Source organism: Candoia aspera, chromosome 1 (genome assembly GCF_035149785.1).
Source record: "Candoia aspera isolate rCanAsp1 chromosome 1, rCanAsp1.hap2, whole genome shotgun sequence".
Taxonomy (NCBI): Eukaryota; Metazoa; Chordata; class Lepidosauria; order Squamata; family Boidae; genus Candoia; species Candoia aspera.
The window spans coordinates 173299606-173316688 of NC_086153.1; the positions used below are offsets into that span (position 1 = coordinate 173299606).

At 41.6% G+C, this 17083-nt stretch overlaps 1 protein-coding gene across 2 annotated transcripts in view; it reads right to left on the reverse strand.

Annotated features, from left to right (window-relative positions):
- Window positions 1–743: 743 nt before the first annotated feature.
- Window positions 744–17083, reverse strand: part of CCNYL1 (cyclin Y like 1) — a 47137-nt gene continuing 30797 nt past the window's right edge. The window contains exons 7-10 of one of the 2 annotated variants that reach the window (XM_063317937.1): window positions 15657–15776; window positions 12899–13065; window positions 3815–3977; window positions 744–2345 (exon numbers count right to left, since the gene is read on the reverse strand). In XM_063317937.1, the coding sequence (XP_063174007.1) occupies window positions 2229–2345; window positions 3815–3977; window positions 12899–13065; window positions 15657–15776 (567 nt within the window). In that variant the 3' untranslated portion in view covers window positions 744–2228. The remainder of the gene's footprint in view (window positions 2346–3814; window positions 3978–12898; window positions 13066–15656; window positions 15777–17083) is intronic. The other variant, XM_063317938.1, reaches the window with a different exon arrangement.

A 17083-nucleotide genomic window follows, 5' to 3' on the forward strand; every position in this document is an offset into this window, starting at 1 on the left:
CATTTAAAAATATTAAAATCTTGCCTTCAGAGTACAGCTGTGCAGTCTTTGGATGTGAGAGGGGAAAGGTGCTTCAAATCTACCATGGGCAAGTTTCCTGTACCTGTCAGCAGCTCCTTGAAGAAGCTGCTCCTTTTGCTGGGGTTGTCTAGAAGTTGCACAATCCTCATAAAATGTGTGTTGAGTTGAGGTCTTACGGAGGTGGCAACAGAGTGGCTTTCCAATTTCACATCCACATACCGCATACTTCCACTTCAGGGGAAAAGAAAGTGGAGTTGAGGGGCAGAGACATCTTGGTAGCAGTACCTGACTTATGGAGGAGAAGAATTTGGCTGACCCTGCAACATTTTTGGAACCACGTGAAGACTTTTTTGCGGAGGCTGTTCAGATCTTTTTGTTGTTGTTTCTTTGTTTTAGACAAAGGCGGCTATGCACTGTTCATTTTATAATCATTATATTATGCTTTTCAATCAACATAAACCACTCTGAAAGTCTTAACTGAAGACTGGAAGAGTGCCTATTAAAAATCTGAAATATATCAATGAAATCCAGCAGGCATGGCAGCAGGCCGTGTCAGAGGAGCATGCCGACGGATTGCCTGTGTGGTACACAGAGAGGAGTCTAGGATATAAAAGGCAGCCGAGTTCTGCCTGTGCAACCAATGTCATTCAGTGTTTTAGTGTAGACATAACCAGCAACCTTGAGGGGAAAAATGCAAAGCAACCAACCAACCAACACCTCAGTTTAATTAAAATAGAGTTTATTATTAGCTTCTCTTTTAATACAAACATGACAAAGGAAAGCCACCTGAAGATGTAGCATTTATTTCAAAATTGAATTATAATCAATACCTGATGCCACAGACTGGGGCCGGTAGATTAAAACACTGTAATAAGACTAACAATTCGAGTGCTGCTGAACACTCAAGAAGCAAGCTGGGTTCATAATTAAATAGAACAAAAAGAGTCAAACTGTAAGAGGAGCCGCACAGTGGGATGTTTTAAAGTACAAACCACTTAGACATTGTGACCCGGAACTGTAAAGGTCTGCAATTTGGAAAGGCTAGCTATGTCTTCTGTTCTGGAGAAGAACGAATTTATTTCTCTCAATTTTCTTTTCTTGAAGAGCCAATTTAATATTTAGGAAAAGCCAATATAAGTTTACTGCAGAACAAGGATAATTAAATGCTAGGTTCTTAAGGAAAAATAATCTGTTTTATGAATTGAGAATAATCATATCTCCCTCATCAGGACCAGAGTTTGCCACTGTGAATTTAAAGCTAGTTGGAAGCATATAATAAAAGCAGGACTTGTTATATAGTTACTGTTTGTAGTGGAAGAATTTAGCTGAGCAGCCGCATTGTTCATCACCAAGTCAACACATTTGTTAGGGATTTCAGGGCAACTCTTTTCAGCACTTCAAGAAAAGGAAGTATATTATGAATCCTGTCTCCACAGCTTGTCTAGGAGTACGTAAGATGCATCAAAACTGACAAGAAATAGACCCTGAACAACTTCTTTACTTATTAGCGAATACAGAACACCATTCCTTTGCTCCTCTCCCTAACATTTCCCTCTCCCATAACAATCTCAGATGAAGAGATTTTGTTTACACTTAGCATATAGCTTGCTACTCAGCAACTCCTTGTCCTAAATAGACCACCAGTGTACCAATCAATAGAAGTCTGAAGTGTGAGTATTGAAGGAGGGCAGAGGAGGGAAACCTTCACTTGCTAATGCTACGGCATCAGTTCCAGTGTGACGTTTCGCCATTATTAGCATGAAGGTTGTTGCATTGACTTGGAAAGGCAACTGCAGTTGGGTCCTGGATTCCGAAGGGGAAAAAACATTATGACTATTGTGTTAATGCTCGAAGTCTAAGTTTTAAAACTAGTCATTATTTAAAATGCAGAGAGTTCACAGCTATAGGCCTACATAGTAAGCAAACATCTGTGGATTGAGGAGATTAGTGAGGAGAAAAGGGGAAGACGACTCATTAAAAGTTTCTGCACCTCTGGATTTTAAAGGAAGTGTGCCTTTTGACAAGGCTCCATCTCTTCTTCCCCCGAGGAATTAAAACTCCTCTGGCTCTGAACTTCCTGGGCTTATTCGCTCACCCTGTCCTCCACCAGGAAGACACGATCATTGCTGACTGGTGAACTTGGAGTGAAGGTGTTATTCCCACTGCTAGGAATGCTGGTGCCACAGTCTTGTAGCTTTCCATCTTGATCAAGAGAGGATGGCGTTAGAACGGTGAATGCCAACTAAGTTATCAGCACTGAAGGACCGTCTCATAGCAGCTTTTGACAAATCTTTGTATTTGTCCTCACACAGCCTGGAGATAGCCTACAAAACATTTGTGTTGGGCCTTTTAAATTGGGAAGAAAAAATCTATGCTTGTATTAACTTTATTTTTTTTCCTGCAAAGAAGAACCAAATAGCCAGGTTTTTGAAAATTTGAAGGGTAAGCAAACGTATTATTTGAGCTGAACCATCTTGCATGGAGAGCCAAGGAATGAAGGAAGAACATCCCACTTTACATCAAATTAGTACTGCAGTAAACATATTCCCAGGAAATAGGTTTGGAAGTTTTAGAGCCCTCTCTGCAGTGAAAAGTTCCACTGGTACTTTAGAGGTGTGTCCATTCAATGCACTTCCAAACAAAGCTCGTTTTAAACCACTTCCTAGACTCTCTACAAAACATTTGCTTGATTCATACATATAATGATTTTTAATAATCAATCCAGCATCTGCTTGCCCAGACTATTTCTTATCCAAAGAGACAGTGGCTCACATGCCAAGAGAGTCAGCTGTAAAGGAAGGAAGCGGGGGAGCGTTGATACTTGCATGGAGCACTGTCTCAAAGCTCTTTTAAATATATTTTTTACTCTGTTTTACTCTTCAGGAACACTTCCCTTGAAACAGCATGCATGACAAGTGCTGTTTTTGTAAAATACAAGTTTTCCTAACACAGAGAAAGTACACAAGAAGACGCACCAGCTCCTCAGAATTTCTAAGGTACTTCTGTACTGACGTAAGCATTGACCTGGATACCTGAAGGGACCTGTTCATTCACTCCACACCAGAAAGACATTTTACAGGAATCGGCAGAGATACCCACAGTTCTCCTACCACTACAATCTGTAATGCAGCTGGGAAGAATTTTCCACCATGCTTCAGCCCTTACGGTCATGCATTTTTTCCTAGGCTGAAATCAAGAGCAATAGAGGATGCAACACCATTAGGACTGGTAATGCAAAAGTACTTCCAGCAACTGCTCACAACTGGCCTATCTTGGAGATCCCATTTTAGCAATCTCTGATAAAGCTATACATACTTACCTGGGAGCAAGGCTTATTTAACATAATATGACTAAGTTCTCAATAGATATGTGAAGTCTATATTATAAACGTATTAAAAATTATCTAAAAATGTACAGATCCATTAGGTGATTGTGGACAATGAGATTTGAGTTGGATACTTCACATGTCCTTTGAATTCTGAAGCTAATCAGGAGAACTACAGCCTCAAAAGTGGTAAATGTAGAGTGCATCAGACTTGTTAGCTAGTATTTTAAAGTATGAAAAATCCAAACTATCTGAATCCCTATTGCCTCATTCCTAGCCTTTTCTGCACTGCAGGAACAGGGGATGCACACCTGTCCTCAGGATGGATTACCTATACATCAACAATTTCCTTAATTAAGATGTTAAACAAAATCCCAAATGCTTTGCAAACAACACTAGAGTAATTGGCAGCCACAAAAGCTGCTGTTATACAAGGCAACTGCCCTGTGCAAAATCTCACACTATTACCTCTAATTTCTGTGCTCGCTCTTTACTAAGGGGCTCCAGCAGAAAGCACAGGTTGTTGTCATCTGCTAAAGAGCGAAGGTCAAAGTAGTATTTGGCATAAACACTGGCAGGAACATTGATATTGAACTGCAGCAGCTCCAAAAAGTGTCTTTCCATCTCATTCCTGGAGGGAAAGAAAAGGGGATGACAGAAACACAAGATCAGGGCCTTCGGCTATTCAGCTGGAGGGAGAACATGGCATCCACCCACCCTTTGGTAAAGAATGCTGATGTATAGCCAAAGCATTTTTAAAGGAACAGAATTAATGGGTCAACACGGATAGAGGCAGGGTGCTATTTGAATTCTGGTATTTTCAGCTCACGAGAAAGGTTACATTCTGCCATATACTCACTCTGCTGATGCGGACACCCTGCTCCTTATAGAGTTCCATTAGCCTAGCTTTACACAATTCATACTCCATTCTTATTCTTACAGGACCCTGCGCTATAGTGATCAGATGAAAAGAATGATGCATGCTGTTGATTAGCTCTGAAGAACTTGCAGACATTTTCACCAGGTTCATAACAGGAAGGGGGTATGTTGAAGTAGGAGAGGGCCAACAAAAGAAATAGGCATATCACCACGGCAACAAATGGATCTCTAAAGAGCTGCTGCTATTATCTTGGTGTAAAAAGCCTCTTGAAGCAACATGGATTCATCTCCAGCAATAAATAAACAAGCAAGCAAGCAGCTTCAGGTAGCAAAGGCATTCTCTGTCCTGAAACTCCTAAGAGGTTACCTTATCAACCCTGGATGGCAAGGAGAATTTTTTCAGGGCTGCTTATTTTAGCAAAATCCATCCTATACATTCATATCTGTAGGTCAGCACTTCTTAGAATGGACAGACTCAGAAAAAAACAGAAGCAATCTAAGATGTCACTAACTGCCCAAATTCCATACAACATTTTAAAATGGACAAGTAGGTAATACAGGTAGTCCTCGACTTATGATGGCAATTGGGTCCGGAATTTCTGTTGCTGAGCAATGTGGTCGTAAAGCCCGACTGCATCACTTAGCAATAGTAATCCCTGCAGTCCCAGTTGCTGCTGTTAACCAAATCCCATGGTCATTAGGCAGGAAGGTAAGTGGCTGCTGCCAGGTGGGGGAGCGAGGGGGTGCGCAGGGGTGCAGGGGAGGGTAGGCAAGGGGATGTGCGAGAGATGCGGGTTGGGGAGGGTGTGCAAGAGTGCATGAGAGACGTGGTGAGGGTTGGGGAAGGTGCGTAGGGGGGTGTGAGGCACGGCGTGGGTTGGATGCACAAGGGTTCAAGACAGGTGCGGCACAGGTTGGGGGTGTGAGGGGGTGTGGGCCAGCACCGAGGGTGCACAGAGGTGTGTGAGTGGGCAGTGCAGCACAAGTGTAGAGGGGCTGGGAGAGGGTGCACAGGTGGGGGAGACTTATCCCAGCAACTTGCAACCTTCCCTGCCGGCTTCCCCATTGATTTTCTGGGAAAGCCGACAGGGAAGGTTGCAAATGGCAGTCACGTGACTGCGGAGTTGCTGGGATGGCTAGAACTCTGAGGACCACAATTGTAACCACAATTCACTCAGCGCTGCTGTAACTTCAAATGGTTGCTGAAGGAATGGTTGTAGGTCGAGGACTACCTGTAGCCATCTGAAACAGGCATTAAACTCTCAAACCCCCAGCAGCTCTGTATAAAAAAAAACACTGTTCAACTCTTGAATAAAAGCGTAGATACAATGCTTTGATATGGCATGCTATATTTGAAATTTATTCTCCCCCCCCGTTTGTTCAGAAGCAGCTGAATTCAATAACTTCCTAGCTAAAAATACACTGGCAAAATACAGTGTTCCACTTTAATACTCTATTTTGATTAGGGTAGAACACTAAACATGTCCTATTAAACTCAATTTAAAATAATTTGTTAACCAAAATTAACATAAATCCAAGATAGGTTATGCAGTGTGTCCAAATACAAATATGAAATGTCAAAAATTACAACTATGTCTTCATCAAAGCCAAATCTTCTCCCAGTGCCCTCCACAATTTACTGTTTACGATCAGTTATCTTTCAGTGAATTTTAGAAACATTTCATTTCACTGACAAACATGAAAAATTTAGTGTTTAAGGTATTTGGTGTTGGCACAAAGCTAGAAAGGGAACATTGGGTTTTCTAGTGATATTGGGCCACACAGAGTATAATGAAATAGGTGAAGGACCAGGGATGGTGGAGCAGAGAAGACTCAGTAGAGGCAGAGGTATAAAGAGCATGGACAGTGGGAAAGGTAGAACTTGAAGCCTATACGATGTGCACTGGCAACAGTTGCCATCCCGTTGCAGTGCTGCCTGCTCAGTTGTCCATTGTGTAAATTGTTGAGGTTTTTCCTACTAATAGATTAAGCTACTATTATACCTAATCATTTGGCCGGGTGAAAGGTTGCAAGTGATTGTCTCCTCTCACGTGCTTCATGCAAAATAGCCTGGGGGGAGGACCTGCCCGGACTTGTTCTTCACTTCTTCCTTTTTTCTCTCTGCTGGAAATGTAGCTCAGCAAGGCTTGCTCCAAACGGAGCTAAGTACTTTAAATGTTTTGCTTTTGTTTTTGCTTTCTGTAAATAAATTATTTTTATAGAAATGCTTGGTGTGTGACTTTTTTGACCTCTCCTGGGCTAAAGGCTTTCCCAGCATCTGCAACAGGTTATGTGCCCAGTAAACAACACAGTAAAACCCAGAGAGAAAAGAGAGGTCAACTCCACACCTCATGCACAATTTAAAGGCAGGTAGCAAAGACCTGTGAAGATTTTCTTTGGAGCCACCTGGAGATTTTCCAGCAACTGCCGGTCTGCAGGACAAAGAAGCTAGCTGAGGTGACTTGCAAAAGAAGGAAGAAGCCATGGCTGCCTCCCAGCCCTCAGCGATGCCTCTGGAGCGCCTATCAGAGACCAACTATTTGAATTGGGCCCTGAAGATGGAAATGTATCTTCGCAGAGAGGATCTTTGGCTGCAAATTGGTGAGCAAACCCCCCAAAATCCCAATGCTGAATGGCTGAGACAGGATGAGCGGGCTAGAGCCACCATTATCTTGGGAGTTGAGGACAATCAGCTAGTCCACGTGCGAGGCATGCAGTCTGCAAAGCAACTTTGGGACGCTTTGAGAGACTTATATGTAAAGGCAACAGCAGGGAGTAAAGTTACTCTGACGAAAAAGCTGTACAGAGCCTACCTTGCAGAAGGAGAAAGCCTTCCTGAGCACCTGCATTATATTCAGCAGCTGTTTGTTGAGTTGCAGGAGAGAGGAATGGAATTTACACCTCTCACAAAATCCTATATCCTCCTGTCCTCACTAAATGAAACGTGGGACACGCTGATTTGTACCCTGGAGGCTATGCCTGAAGCAGACCTCACCCCATCGTATGTTACACAGCGCTTACTCGCTGAATGGGAGAAGAGAGAGGAAAGATCCCCCCCCATCTCTTCTGGAAAGCTGCAAGACCAGAAAATGAGGGAAAAGAAGGGAAAGGAACCTGAGGCCACAGCGCTAGCCAGCCAGCGATGCTTCACTTGTGGTTCAGCTGGACATTTGCAAAGAGACTGTGCCATGAGACCCAAGAGTAGAAAGACAGAGCAGAAGAACACAAGGGCAACACAGAAGAAGGCTCTTCAGACAACCCAAATTGCACAGGTTGCTGAGAAGGGTAATTCTGATGTATGGGTGTTAGATTCTGGGGCCAGTTGTCATTTATGTAATTGTAAAAGCTCTTTTGTGTCACTGTCTAAAACTGAAAGACAAAGTGTATCTTTGGCTGATGGGTCTGTGACCAAAATTATGGGACAAGGTGACTTGTATTTATCCTGCTTAGGAGAAACTATAAAAGGTGTGTTGTATGTGCCAAATTTACAATCAAACCTTTTATCTGTGGCACAATTGGCTGCAACAGGGTATATCATAACATTTAAGAAAAATGGTTGTGAGATACGAAAAAATGGGAAATTGTGTGCTACTGGTATGTTAAAAGACTCCTTGTACATTGTGCAAAATGCAAGGAAGCCAAGCTGCAAGGCTGCAGTTGGCAACACACCATATCATGACCAATGTGTACACCTGATGCACAGGAGATTTGGTCATGCTAATATCAAGTATATAGCACAAATGCCACAGCTGTGTGCTGACCTAAAGATAAAACCCTGTGATAAATACTTAGATTGTGTAGTTTGCAAAGAATGCAAAACACTAAAAGCTCCTGTGAGTAAGCACAGTGACAGAGTTACAACTAGACCTTTGGAAATTGTACACTCTGATATTATTGGTCCTTTTGCTCCAAGTCTTGGACAAGCAAGGTATGCAATGACCATCATTGATGATTTCTCAAGATACACATTTATCTACATCTTAAAACATAAAGATGAGGCATTTGAGAAATTTAAAGGTTTTGTGACATGGGCAAATGGAAAATTCCCTAGGCCTGTATCTGCACTCCAATGTGATAGAGGAGGAGAATACCTTTCTCACAAATTCAGAAGGTTCCTAGTGGAAAAAGGGATAGAACAAATTCTTTCTAACCCGTACACCCCTCAGCAAAATGGTGTTGCTGAAAGAAAGGGCAGAACCTTGCAAAATGCGATGGAATGCATGTTAAAAGATTCACGATTATGTTTTAAGTTCTGGGGAGAAGCTTTATCGACTGCTTGTTATGTTCAGAACAGGTTGTATAACTCTATGATTCAGGACACTCCATTCCATTTGTTTTATGGTGTGAAACCAAAGGTAAGCCATCTTAGAGTGTTTGGTAGCACTGCATGGGTTCACATTCCAAAACAGCAGAGAAGGAAAGGAGGCCCCACAACAAAGAAAGCCATCTTTGTTGGCTATGAACAAAGCCAGAGGAGCTACAGGTTCATAATGGGAGAGAAATTAATAATTAGCAAAAGCGCTTCTTTTGCTGAACAAAACTGGGGGAGATTAAATTCTAGCTCTCCAGTTGAACTGACCACCACAAGAGAACAGCAAGGACTTGCTGATGGTGATCTTTTGCCTGATGAGGACATTAAACCAGAAAAGCAAATTGAAGATCTGTCTGATGAGATAGATGCTTCTCAGGAAAGTGATAGGAGTCAAAATTTAAGCCCTGTATTACCTCGCAGATCTCAGAGGAGTAATAAAGGTGTTCCTCCATCACGTTTTCAGGCTGAAACAGTAAAGGCTTTTCACATATTCACAGAACCTGAGTCTTTAGAACAAGTGAATGCTTTACCACCTGAGATTGCACAAAATTGGCATTCTGCCATGCAACAGGAATTAGCATCCTTGAAAGAAAATAAAACATGGAAACTGGTAAATCTACCTCCCAATGAACGCTGTCTGGGTTGTAGGTGGGTTTTCAAACTGAAAAGGGATGCTGATGGCAAAATCCAAAAATATAAAGCAAGGTTGGTTGCAAAAGGGTTCACTCAAAGGAAAGATTTAGACTTTGACAAGACTTTTGCACCAGTTACTAAAGGTGAATCAATTAGATTACTGTTAAAAGTTGCTGCACTCAAGGGAATGTCAGTTAACCACTATGACATTCAAACTGCATTTCTTTATGGTGATTTAGACCACAGATTATACATGCAGCAACCCCCTGGCTATGAAAAAGGGGAGAATCTAGTCTGTGAACTGCAGAAGTCAGTCTATGGGTTAAAACAAGCTGCTAGATCCTGGAACCAAAAAGTAGATGAAAAACTGCAGAATTTTGGTTTTGAAAAAGGAAAAGCAGATCCCTGTGTATATATGAAGAAGGACAAACAAGGCTGTATGTATCTGTGCATTTATGTTGATGATTTGCTGCTGTTCACATCAACAGAAAAACAAAGGCTTGATTTTGAAGCCTGCATAAAAAGCCATTTCATATTAAAAAGCCTTGGAGTTGTGACCAATTACCTAGGTTTGAAAAAAAACACAGGAAGAAAAATGGTAACTTTCTGTTAAACCAAAGGGGAGATAATGGTAATGTGAATGGAAAGACACAAAGAGTTGTCAGAGAAGATTGGTTTGCAACTTAATCTATAGTGTAAAAAGGGGAGTGTTGAGGTTTTTCCTACTAATAGATTAAGCTACTATTATACCTAATCATTTGGCCGGGTGAAAGGTTGCAAGTGATTGTCTCCTCTCACGTGCTTCATGCAAAATAGCCTGGGGGGAGGACCTGCCCGGACTTGTTCTTCACTTCTTCCTTTTTTCTCTCTGCTGGAAATGTAGCTCAGCAAGGCTTGCTCCAAACGGAGCTAAGTACTTTAAATGTTTTGCTTTTGTTTTTGCTTTCTGTAAATAAATTATTTTTATAGAAATGCTTGGTGTGTGACTTTTTTGACCTCTCCTGGGCTAAAGGCTTTCCCAGCATCTGCAACATAAATGTACTTGACTTTCAAACGGATTGAAAAACGTCCTCAATTTATTCTGGGCAAAGCAGAACCCTTGTCTATCATCTCATAAACAATGGAGGGAGCTTTAGTTCTAGACCTCAGAGCCACAGAATTCACAACCGCCAAGTAAGAGTGTATACCAAAACATCCATTTCTTGATGACCCACCGACAAGATGGAAAGCGAGTCTTTCTCCCGTATGTAAATATGAACATTTTCTAAGGACTGAAAATAAAGCGGAATCAATCATCTAGATGCTACTGACTGTGAGAATAGCAGCTTTGTGTGGCTTGCTTTTAGAAGATGGACTGCAGTTCCATTAAACCTACTGCCAGAATTAATTTCCTGCTCATATGGTCATAAAGCTTATAGAAATGCAAATCAGATAATGTTTTGATGATCACCTCATCAGGACTTCATTTATTCCCTTTGTACAGGACTTGCTAATACATTTTAATTGTGAAAAAATACAATACTTTTGTCAGATAACTCTATTAATAGGTTTAAAGCTTAGGAAAACAAGAAAGGCCCTTGTTGTTTTATTACTATGATGTGCAATGCAAGAATGGCTGGCTCCCTTTTTATATACACTGTAATCTACGGAATTAGCAATTAGCTAAATCTATTCCTCTCCACTCTTATTAAGATAGTCCATTAAAGATCTACACATGTGAGGTACATACATGTGCATCAGAGTTAATAAATACAGTTTCCTCATTTTACATTTCTTGCTACAGAATCGGAAGTAATGTGCAAGGATAGTTCTGATGCATGATTTTGTTAGTCAAGTTGTAACTCTGTCACCCCCAAATCTCACTCCCCAAACTTTTCTTCAAAAACTCATTCCCCACCTCATCCACCAATATCTCTTCTTCGTTTGCATACTATCATAATAAAATGTCATGTTCCTGCATGTATCTTCTTGAGGAGTGATGAAGCCTCCAGTATCTTTACATCCAGCACATTTTCTCCCACCTGTCCACATTCACACTAGGCAGCAATTCAGACATCCTAGGAGCTCCCACCCACACCCTCAAATGAAGTATCTCTCTGGGCAGGACAGTTCAGGAGGACTGCAGCTGGGGAAAGCAACGTTAGTTCTCCCATGCAGAAACCCCAACCTACACTGCAGTCTTAATACTAAGCTAGATTTATCCAACCAAAGCTACAGAAATTCTGCACTATCAAGTTAAAGAATATCAAGCAGAATTCTTCACATGTCTGCAGCAATACTTAAGCACGAGTTCTATTAAACTGAAATCCCAAAATGTTTTGATTTCTGTGATCTCTCAAAATCAATATAATCACCTAATAGTAGGAATGGGTCAAATTACTATTGCAAATTTGCAGTGCAGTGCAAAACAGCCGTATCTGTGCCATATGGACAAACACCACCAGCCACTACATGAATAGGCTGACCAAAATCACCTGAGGCTGATTCAAGTTAAGATGCCCATTTGAGGTACCAACAAGCATTAGATTCAGTGGTTCCTTATACAGGAGAACTTTTAAGTAGTTTGCTCAGAGTGAGGGGCTGGCTTACAATGTGGGGTGGTAGAGTGAGGTGTAAGGTTGGGCCAGAACAGGTGATTAAATGTAATCTGTGTGAAAGGAGAACCATGTTGTCAAAGAACATATGGCAGGAGATAGATGGGGACAACCTTTTTTTACTGGTGACCTATTCAAGATTTATTGCTGCTCCCTGTGCTCAAAGGTCCAGGATCCTTTGTCTTTCAAGCTAGATCTGGGGTGGTCAGCCCATAGCCTACTTGCAACTCACCGACAAATGTCTGATTTCTGACAGCCTTTAAATACACACACACACACACACACACACACACACACACACACACTTAGGGAGGATATAAAAATGGGAGACTTCCAAGAGGCAATTTGCTTCCATTTCCACCCTTAAAACTACCATAGTATCTCCAAAACTGTCAGAAATTACACTACTGAAATTCTGCCAATTTATTACAAATTTCAGCTGCGTAATTTTTGGCTGTTTTTCCCATTTTTTGGAGATTTTAAGACACAAGCCACTTCCATTTCCATTCTTAAACTCCTCCCCCCAAAAAGCTTCTTTAAAAAGCCAAAAGAAAAGCCACCTTCCTTCCAATGATACCATCACTGCTTCCCTGCAGCCCTGCTGAAAGGTCAGAAGGCAAAACTGTGGCCGTGACCTCCCAAACATTGCCTCTCCCTGCAGTAGATTTTACTTAGAGAGATTTTTCATTTGGGACTTACTATCATTGTTATCTATCTGCCCTTCCCTTGCCTTTGTTTAAAAAACAAAACAAAACACCAGTTATTCTGGTTGTAATGAATCCACTACTATCTCCTTTTAACAATCAATATGTAAAAATTATTTTATATTACCTTTAAATCTTCTCATTGTCAATTAGCAAAGGCATAAACAAGAAAACATGTTACTAAAGTGGTGATGAAGAGAGAAATGTCGTATTTGAAAAGAAGAGCAAACCATGAATTAACAGAATTTGGGGGATGTTCAAGGACTAAACTTTACCAAACATGTCCGACACATATCCACAACTTTGGAATCCGTTATCTACATAATTAGAAGGATAGGATAGAATATTTTATATAAAGAAAATAAAATTAAAGAAGACACAGGCTGGATAAGACACAGGCAAGCAATTTCAGCTAAACTTGCTGGCTTACATGTCTTCAACTGTAATATCCTTCAGGATTTGGCAGTAATCCACATTCCAAACAGCTTGATCATCCCACACTTTAGAAGCTAGCAGTATAGCACCTAGAACTATCCTCTTCCAGTTACTTGGACAGATGTCAATCTCTGCATAGGTCAAGAGTCTTTCTAAGTAAACCTGAAAACAAAGAAGAACATTTGCACATTTTTAGTGACTCAAACTCACATTGCCATCTTAACCAGAAGTCTATTGCAACACATGGATATAAGAAGTGGCTCTCGTATTTTCTATGTAGATCACACAGACAAGAAAAGTCTCAAAAATGTATTTTTCAATACCGTTTGTCTACATTGGGTGGGCCACCATGGCCCCAACCTAATTTCAAATGTGCTCTGCAAGCAATCAGTTCAGCTCTGTGGCAGCTCTGCGCTAGCCTTTTGCAGCAGCCTCTTGTGTTGGAAGAGAGGAAAAAGTGTGTGTGAGAGAGACGACGGATGCCAAAATGCTGCTTAGACTTCCCCCTGCCACTGCATAATGTTATTCTTTATTGAATATTTCCAATATTCCCCCTGAGGAAAAGTGACCTACAACTGAAATTCTAACCCACATCCACCATAAAATTTATTTTAAATTGATCAAACAGCAAACATAATCAACTTAATTCTATACAGAAAACTGAGTTTCAATGTTCTCTAAATAAGCAAATGTTTGTTTTAAAGATGCCAGGACCAACTATTGAATACTTCAGTAGGTGCCACCGCCTGGCCAACCTTGCCTGTGCTCAGAACTAAAGCAGGACAGGTGTCATGAGTACTGATGGCGAGCAGGAGGGGGCCCCTATCCAGGGGGGGAAACACATGCGTAGTACTGAGGAATTAAGCAGCCATTCAAAGAGACACAGATCAGACCCGCCTTAACTTTTGGGGTTTATCCGTCTGGGTTTTTCCCACGCTTCTTCAGTTTGTTAGGATTGATGTCCTAACAGTCAGGAATCACGCTGAGACGAGGAATAGGTCTCTAGTGTTTATTACTGCTACATAAGACAGAAAATCCTAACAAACTGAAGAAGCGTGGGAAAAACCCAGACAGATAAACCCCAAAAGTTAAGGCGGGTCTGATCTGTCTCTCTTTGAATGGCTGCTTAATTCCTCAGTACTACGCATGTGTTTCCCCCCCAGATAGGGGCCCCCTTCTGCTCGTCATCAGTACTGTCATGAGTAAGGATGGCGAGCAGGGGGCTCTCACCCAGACTGTCAAGCGCATGCGTAGCACTGAGGAACTGTTCAGCCATTCAAAGAGACACAGATCGGGACCGCCTTAACCTTTGGGGTTTATATGGCTGGGTTTTCCCACGCTTTCTCAGTTTGTTAGGATTCTTGTTAAGTACTACTAATAAATATTAGAGACCAAGTCCTCGCCTCAGTGTGTTTCCTGGTAATCAGGACAAGTACGCATGACAACAGGCCTTTTTAGTACTTGGATAGGAGACCTTCAGGGGATCCCAGGGTAGGTGGTCATAGTGGGAAACTGACAATCAAACTGAAAGAAAGCAACATTCAACCACTCCTGCACGGTGGCCAAGAAAACATAGAGGGATGCCCACAGTTACCAGGAATCAGACTTGACTCAAAGATGATTTATATGGCTGAATATCAGTGCTCCCTGCGTAGGTGCTGTCAGTTCATTGGTTCACTGTATATTCTGTACCTTCAAGATTTTAGCCTCCCCTGAGCTCAGGATCCCAAGCTTGTGGATGCTTGTTGTTCCACTGAAAGGGTGGAGTGACGAACAGAGGATGTGATCTCAGCCAACCTTATAGGAAGTAACTCTCATGAGACTTTCCCGTACACATTTGTACACTGCTAACAGTTCCCCCTATTTCCTAAAAGAGCATTTTCATTTAATTATATAGCTTCTTCTTCCTTAAAATTAAACTAAGGTTTAAAAGAGATTAGAACAAATACCAACTTGGCAGGAACATGTTCCTTTCTGTTTTAGTTTAAGTATGTTTATGAGACAAAAACAGCAACAACCCCCCCCCCAACCGAAAAGCCTGCAACTTCCAGAACAAGCACTTTTACAACAGTAAGATGCATTAAGCAAGTCTACTTTCCTATCACCCTTTGCCTGCTACCAAATGTTGCTGTTTTGGTGGTGAAACACTGCCAACTAGTGGCAGAAACACTTTAAAATATATATTTGAGAGACTGTAAGAGTGGATTTTTTGTGTAGTTGTAACTCTTTTAGAGGAATTCCCATAGAAGAGCAGAAATTGCAAATGGACTATGACCCACAAAAGCTATGCCATAATGAAATAATTTGTCTGTTGGGGACCACACGAGGCACCATCATACAGAATTTTCTACCTGCAGAATCTAGAACCAAAAATTACACTAAAACGTCAGAACTGTTTCAACATCAAAACAGCAACAACAATAATCTAAAGAAATAGCACAAGAAAGCTGAACTATTTATCTCGATCATGCATGGATTTATGAAAGATGTTGATTTATATGGCTGAGTATCAGTGTTCCCTTGCCTGGGTGCTGTCAGTTTGAATAGACACCTCCAAAATAAGCTTCCTACAGTAGTGTCTATTTCATACATGATGCATTAGAGGTATCCTTAATGTTGAGATAGGGACCAGGCTGGACTTATTATTGGCCCAAAGCCATTAGGTAGCGTTGACTCATTCTAGTATATTTGACATTGACAGTATAAGACTTCTTCAGCTAAACACAAGACAATCATAATAAAGCAAGGCTTACCAGAGTCACTATTGCACATTCAGCTGTCAGCTGTGCTGCACTAAAAAGGGTACGTACAAAGCGATAAATGTGCTTGTGATCAGGGTCATGTTTACAGTAGTCATCTGGAACCTCTTCTCGCTGAAACATGACATAATTGGGAAGTACTTTAAAAATGCCATTGAATATAGCTGGACTGAGTATTGAGCAAAAATGCATAGGATGATACTCTTGGGGGTCATCCTCATGTCCTGCTTGCTGCAGCAGGAAGATACCTCAATATCCATTTTTAAGGAAGATGTCCTCATGATGTCACTCCATCTCCCCCAGCCCACCATGGTAGAAGCCTGAAGTTGTCTTTAGTTGTTCTGTTATTTGAGTGGTGTAATCCCTCTTCTCCGTGCAGTATAGACCATCTTGCAGTATGGACCATCTACAATACCTTGATGCTTCTGCTGGAGAAAGCGCAGTCAAGGACTGGGATCTGCCTAGCTCCTATTGGCCACTGCTGCAGGCCCTTTCATCTGGCCACTGGATCTTGCCCTCTATGGCCATTTTGGTTTGGGCTGCAAGCACTGGCTTGTGCAGAGCTATCTGCCTGTGTAATCCCAAACAAGCACTTCAGAAAGTATGAGTTGGGTAAGGTGGACTCCTTATATATACAAGTCTAAACATACATCCAGCAGTCTTTCAAAAGTCTAATGCCTGCACCAAAAAAAAAAAAAAGAACACTGGTTATACCCCAAATTTTAGATTTTTTAGATTTATTTTAGATTTTTCACTGGTCTTGACAAAAACAGATTTCACGTGGCCACTCTCCTACTGGCTTTATCTGAGGGTGGGGTGCCACCACTTGGGCTACTGCAATGCCATTTTGTGTATTCCATTGACTAGTGCTGGGTGCTGTTGGTTGTGGTCTCCATCTTTCAATGTGATTATTGCACTTCTGAAAAGGTTTATGTTTTTTTTCTTACATAGGAATATTGATTTTCCAGAAGATCCCATGTCAAGACAGACAAGCAAGCAAATGCCCACTGGCTGAGGGGCATAGGAGGGGCACAGCATAATGTGGGATGAAGTTCTATCAATGTACCTGCAAGCTCCCTCTCAGCTGACAGGGGTTTATTTCACTGATCTTGACATAAGTATATTGATCTTTTATTTGTGTGCCAGGAGGAGGAAGAAGAGAAACTTACTGCTGGTTGGTAGGGCTTGGGAGGGGCACGAGGTAATGCAAGAGGGAGCTCTGTTGATGTACTTATGACCATTCTGCTCCACTCTGCATCCTCCTACACCATACCAAGCTGGGATATTTTTCAGCCACAGTGGAATATCTGTCCCCTGGAAGACTGTTCACTCAAGTAACTTGGCAGGTGGTAAAATCTGTATCTCAGACACATGCCCATGTCCCTCAGCCCTGCCTGTTAATAAAGCTGTGGGGAAGTGCT